Genomic DNA, 6,097 nt, shown 5'->3' with positions numbered 1-6,097 from the left:
CAGGGAAGGAGGGAAGGAGAAACAAAAAGAAACCAAGCTGGCAGCATGTCCAGCATTCATCATTAAGTCGGCACACTCTCCAATCTGCTTCCTCACAGTTTGGTGCCTATTTTCCTAGAATCACTAGACCCGGATACAAGATTATAGTTTCCCTTAACTGCTCTTTAAATAACAACTCGAACATTATGAAATGTTGTTTTCACTTTGAGATATTCCTTCAGGTCCTGCATACAGATGAAACCACTGATGCAGCTGACCTGAAGGACTCCCCGAGGGGCTACCTCACCAACGTATAGTTTCCAATTTATGATGATTTTATCCTCCTTGACCCAACCCACCAGCAACCCCGGTTTTCCAACCCCTCACTCTCCACAATCCTCTTAAAGCCCCAGGCCAGAACTTCTTGGGAGATGAATTTGAGGGTTTCCTTCCACTTCCTTGCTGGGTGCCCTGTGATCATTAAACTCTTTCTTTGCTGCATCCCGCCTGTCTTAGTGTAATTGGTCTATTACTATGCAGTGGGCATACGAACCTGTTGGTCCCATAACATAACCCTTCCTTGGGTGGTCATAAGGACTACAAATACGGGATACCAAGGGCTACTCTAGTGCAAGGTTGCATCTCCTCTGTGCTGTGCAGAGAGGATAATCAATCTCTCTCCAAATGCAGTGTCCCATCTGTATTCAGGAATTCCTACAATTATGAGAAAAATATTACTCTTTGTTGTTATCATTATTTCTCAAGCATTATCCCACCTGACCAATGAAATGGAAGTTGTAGAGAAGAAAGTGGGCGACAAGTCTGTCTGTTTTTGTTTGTTTGTTTGTTCCTTTTTGAGAGAGTGTTGCTCTGTCACCCAAGTTGGAGTGCAGTGACATGATCTTGCCTCACTGCAACCTCCACCTCCTGTGTTCAAGTGATTCTTCAGCCTCAGCCTCCTGAGGAGCTGGGATTACAGGTGCGTACCACCATGCCCAGCTAATTTTTGTATTTTTGTCAAGATGGGGTTTCATCATGTTGGCCAGGTTGGTCTCGAACTCCTGACATCAAGTGATCCGCCTGCCTCGGCCTCCCAAAGTGCTGGGGTTATAGGCGTGAGCAACCACCCCCAACTAAGTCTGTCTGTTTTTAAAGTACAAGAAAGATCCAGAAGAAATTTCCACCAAACGGATAACAATGACTTTTGTTTTTTATATTATACACATCTGTATTGTCTGAATTATTTGATAAAAAGCATTTTTAAATTACTTGTTTGTGATTACTTTATTGTTTTAAGTGAACTGTTCCCTCCACAGTTAGATCAGAACTCATTAAAACCTAAGATCAGAGAACTGAATTGAATAGAGTTTTGCCTCAGGGAAAAGTAAAGAAAAATCTTTTTCCTTGATCCTTTATTCCATATTCTGACTCTGTGTGTGATTATGTAACAGTCATGATTAACTTGATCACCATGACTTGACAAACTGCAGCCTTTAAGACTGACTGAGTCAACAATTGGGAAAGAGATTTTATTTGTTCTGGTGCTGCCAAGTATTATCGACATCTTCTATTTAATGACAAGTGAGTAAATATGTGAGCCACTCTGTGTTTCTGGCACTTTTTTTCTGTTATTCTTACTTTATAAAGACTTTTTATGCCTGCAATTTTATTAACACCTCTAATATCCAAAAGAAACAGAGTGATTCTATAACAAGATATTTTAAAAGAAAAAACAAAAAAAGACAAGCAGAATGAGATATGTAACTCAATACTGTTTCTATACATTAAAAGTATATGCCCACAGTGCACATTATGTAAGAACATGGGAAAAAAAAACACAAAACTCTATGCACATCAAACAAATCACAGTAGTTACCTACAGTAGGAGAAGAAAAGCAGGGAATAGAGTTATTTTTTTGTTGTTGTGGTTCTTTGTTTTTGGAGACTGGATCTCACTTAGACACCTAGGCTAGAGTGCAGTGCCACAATCGCAGCTCGCTGCAGCCTCCACCTCCCAGGTTCAAGCTATGCTGCCCAGGCAAGTCTTGAATGCTTGGCCTCAAGTGGTCCTTTTGTTTTGGATTCCCAAAGTGCTAGGATTACAGTCGGGAGCCAAAGAACCCAGCCTGGGAATGGAATTTTGTTTTGTTTTATTTTAAGTTACATAAATTAATAAGGGAGAGAGAGTGAGTGAGAAAGAAAGAATTTGGCAGCCCAGTGGGGATAAAGTGCAACAAACTCTGATGAGTATGAAGAATTCAACTCTCAGCATTTTGTTTTTAGGGTCCATCCAAGTCGCTTTATGTACATCGATCCCAGTGCTTCTGATGCTGCATATATCCCATGGTATGCATCCACCACACTTGGTCCACACACTGTTATGGGTTGGACTGTGTCTTCCCCAATTTCATGTGTTGAAGTCTCCAAGTACCAGTACTCACAATGTAACTGTATTTGGAGATAGGGCCTCTCAAGAGGTAATTACGGTTAAATGAGGCCATATTAGTGAGCTCTAATCCATTTGACAGTATTTGAAGACAAGGCCTTGGAAGACGTGATTAAGCTAAACTGAGGCTGACAAGTGGGGCTCTAATCCAATATGACAGGTACCCTCACAAGGAGAGACATTGAGCCCGGTGTGGTGGTGGGCCTGTAATCCCAGCTTCTAGGGAGGCTGAAGGAGGATCACTTGAGCCCAGGAGTTCAAGGCTGCAATGAGCTGTGATACCCACCACTGCACTCCAGCCTGGGTGACAGAGCCAGACCTCAAAATAATTAAAATTAAGTAAATAAATTAAAGACATTGAATCTTCATAATGACTGGGAGTTAGGCATTGTTCTTATCCCCATCTTGCTGATGGCTGAACTGAGTGAGGCAAAGAGAATGTAAGTAAGTCTTTGAAAGCTACACAACTAGTAAGTGGCAGGCGCAGGCTTCGAACCTGCAGCCCTCTAATACCAACCACCTAACTTCACGTTCAACCCCTGCCTGATACCGCCACTCCTTGCAGAGGCCGGGTCAAGGCCTGATGTTTGCTAGGATGTGATGTGTGGGGTGCCTCAGTGGCAAGAACGCTCACTCCTGCCTGGGGGCGTCTGGCAAGGGTTCCTAGAGGTGACCTTGAATTGGCTCCTGGAAGGCGAGTAGGTGTTCAGCCGGTGTACTGGGGACGGACAGGCAGAGTGTCTGCACCCCAGCCCTGGGCGAAAGCTTGCACTCCTTGCAGGAGCCCAGGAATCGGAACCAGCACCGGGGGCTGATTAGGGCTGCGGCCGCCCCAGGCCCTGCCTTTGGCCCCTTCTGGCCTGCCGGGCACCCTTCGGCTCGTTCCCCCACGATGCATATTTCCGCAGGGCTCCAAATTAGGACCCCAGGCGCAGGTCCAGTGTCACCTGGACAAAGCTCTGTTAGGGGTTTTACTATCAGAAGTCCCCAACGCCCCTACACACACAAACACATACACACATGCACACGCACGCGCGCATATGCACACACACACACACATATGCGCGCACACACACACGCACGACACACGCGCGCGCACATGCACATAGGCACACACAGATAAGCACACACACACACACAAACGCACTCAGATTCCCGGGACCCTGGTTTTCCTCCTGAGACCTTTTCGGGGCGGGGCTCTCACCCTCCAGAAGCAGCCCCGCCTTGGAGTGGCCCCACCCTCTCCTGGGACCTGTCATAAAGCGGTCCTCGGGCGCCCGGCCGCGCAGTCCCAGCCGCCTTCCCCAGGCAGTGGAACCCTCAGGCTCTTGTAAGTAGACCTCCTGTTTTCTTTCCTTCGCTTTTCTCCCTCCCTTAACCCCCTTGCTTTCTTCCTGCCAAGTTTCTAGACGCACCAGTGGAGGAGGTTTGGGCTTAGCCCTCCTCCCCTTACGCCGAAATGACCGCTGGGTCCTGCACTCCGAGGATCTTGGGAGCCGATGTCCGGACGCCTCCCGGCCCTGCAGTTCCTTGGAGAGTTTGGAGACGCGCGCAGGAGGGAAGCTTGGTTACAATCCCGGACACCCGGCAGCTGCCTGCACCCGGCAAGGGCCTGGCCAGGGAACTTGTGGGACCGCACAACTCGGGGAGGGTAGAAGAAGATCGGGGTGGGGATTTGGGAATGGGCACGCAGGCAGTGGGTGACGAGTGGCGGGCGGCGGGGGTGGGAGCAAAGGGCGAGCGGGCAAAGGCCGGTCGCCGCGCCAGGCCCCCCTCCTCGGGCGGACGAGACCTTCCCGGGACCTCGCCCCTCTGGGGCCAGACCCTTTCCAGAAGGGCTTCTGGACTTGTAGCGAGTTTGGAATGTCCAGCGGTTGCTTTCTAGGAAAAACGGACAAAGATGTGTGGACACTTAAAAAGTTCAACTCGTAGAAGTAACGACTAGAATGATGGTTGCCAGAGGCTGGGAGCGGGTTCGCGGGTGAATGGGAGCTTGTTGGTCAAAGGGTACAAAGTTCAGAGACGAGAGGAGTAGGTTCTGAGATCTGTTGCACTGCAGGGTGACTAGAGCCAATAATGTGTATTTCAAAATAACTAAGAGCAAACTTCAAATGTCTCATCATAAAAGTCATACTTAGGATCGGGCGCGGTGGCTCACGCCTGTAATCCCAGCACTTTAGGAGGTCGAGGCGGATCATTAGAGCTCAGGGGTTCTAGACCAGACTGGCCAACATGGGGAAACCCCGTCTCTACTAAAAATACAAAAATTAACCGGGCGTGGTGGCGGGCGCCTGTAATCCCAGCCACTCAGGAGGCTGAGGCAGGAGAATCCCTTGAACCCGGGAGGCGGAGGTTGCAATGAGCTGAGATGGCGCCATTGCACTCCAGCCTGGGCGACAGAGCGAGACTCCGTCACCAACAAAAAAAAAAAAAAAAGAAAAAAGAAAGAAAGAAAAAAAAAGTCTTTATTAAAAAAGAAAAAACAAGAAGGAACAACCCCGGGCTGCAGATCGGACGGCCACCCTGGCTCCCGGCCACCCGTGTCCCCTCCCCGCGGCACCGGTGGGGAGCTGGGGAGGTCAGCGCCAGCTCCAGAATGTTTTGATACTGGATTGTTTGTAGCGGATGCACACGCGGGAAGGCGCGGGTCCCAAGTGATTCGGCCGAGTTCAGTCCAAGCAGAACGTCCTGAACCCCCAGCTCGGGGCAGCTTTCATCATCTTCCCTTGCTTTGGTGTAGAGTTTAAGCTCAAAATCGGTTTGGTGTGGAGTTTAAACTGAAATCCCTCCTGGGCCCAAGAAAATTCTCATCCAGTGGCTGAGTTCAAGTGGCTCACGCCTGGAATCCCAGCACTTTGGGAGGTGGAGGCGGGCGGATCGCCTAGGCAACACAGTGTGGCTCCTCTCTACAAGAAAGAGAGAGAAAAGTATTAAAAATAATAATAATAAATGAAAACAAACAAACAAAAAAACCGCACCTGAAAATGGAGCGGAGCAGCGGCGCCCCCCGGTGGTTTTCGGGAGCTCTGAGACTGCTTTGAAATGCCTGGCTCTTTCTTTCTGAAAGAGGTGCATGGACTTCTTTCTATTGGGTTCTTTGTGTTTGATGCTTTTTCTTAGAATTTACTCCATGTGAAATGAGAAACGGAATGGAATATTCGCACTCCCCGTAACTGTTCAGTGCCATAAAGAAACTCCAGCCTAGCAGTGGCTGGGAAGAATTTCTTTGCGGATTTATATTTTTTCCTTGTCTTGAAGATTTCTTTAAACCTCAGTTTCCTCATCCGTACACTGGCAATGATACTAATGTCTTTCTTACAGTGAAGTTATAAGGATAAAATGAGGTAATCTGTATGAAGTGCTTAGCACAGCACCAGAAACATAGTAAATATTAAATGAATGTGGATGACGTTATCTGATAATGATGGGATTTGAGGATATTGTAGTTGTGCTATCTGGGCTCAGTTTGATGGCGAGGGAACTGTTAGAATGCATGGCAGTTGACTGCATATTTACTGTGTTCTAGGAGCTTCAGGATGGTTCGTACTAAGATATGGACCCTGAAGAAGCACTTTGTTGGCCATCCTACTAATAGTGACTTTGAGTTGAAGACAGCTGAGCTACCACCCTTAAAAAATGGAGGTAAGCCATACTAAAAATATTTCAGAGTTG

At 47.8% G+C, this 6,097-nt stretch overlaps 1 protein-coding gene across 1 annotated transcript in view; it reads left to right on the top strand.

Moving 5' to 3' along the window:
- Positions 1 to 3,508: 3,508 nt before the first annotated feature.
- The window catches only part of LOC105537565 (prostaglandin reductase 1-like), a 38,983-nt gene continuing 36,394 nt past the window's right edge, over positions 3,509 to 6,097 (top strand). The window contains exons 1-2 of the mRNA XM_011977212.1: positions 3,509 to 3,755; positions 5,952 to 6,067. Coding sequence (XP_011832602.1) covers positions 5,962 to 6,067 — 106 coding nt within the window. The 5' untranslated portion in view covers positions 3,509 to 3,755; positions 5,952 to 5,961. The remainder of the gene's footprint in view (positions 3,756 to 5,951; positions 6,068 to 6,097) is intronic.

This window comes from Mandrillus leucophaeus, unplaced genomic scaffold (genome assembly GCF_000951045.1).
Source record: "Mandrillus leucophaeus isolate KB7577 unplaced genomic scaffold, Mleu.le_1.0 Scaffold1748, whole genome shotgun sequence".
Classification (NCBI taxonomy): domain Eukaryota; kingdom Metazoa; phylum Chordata; class Mammalia; order Primates; family Cercopithecidae; genus Mandrillus; species Mandrillus leucophaeus.
The sequence above is the reverse complement of the archived record's forward strand: the minus strand, read 5'-3'. Positions and strand labels throughout refer to the sequence as shown.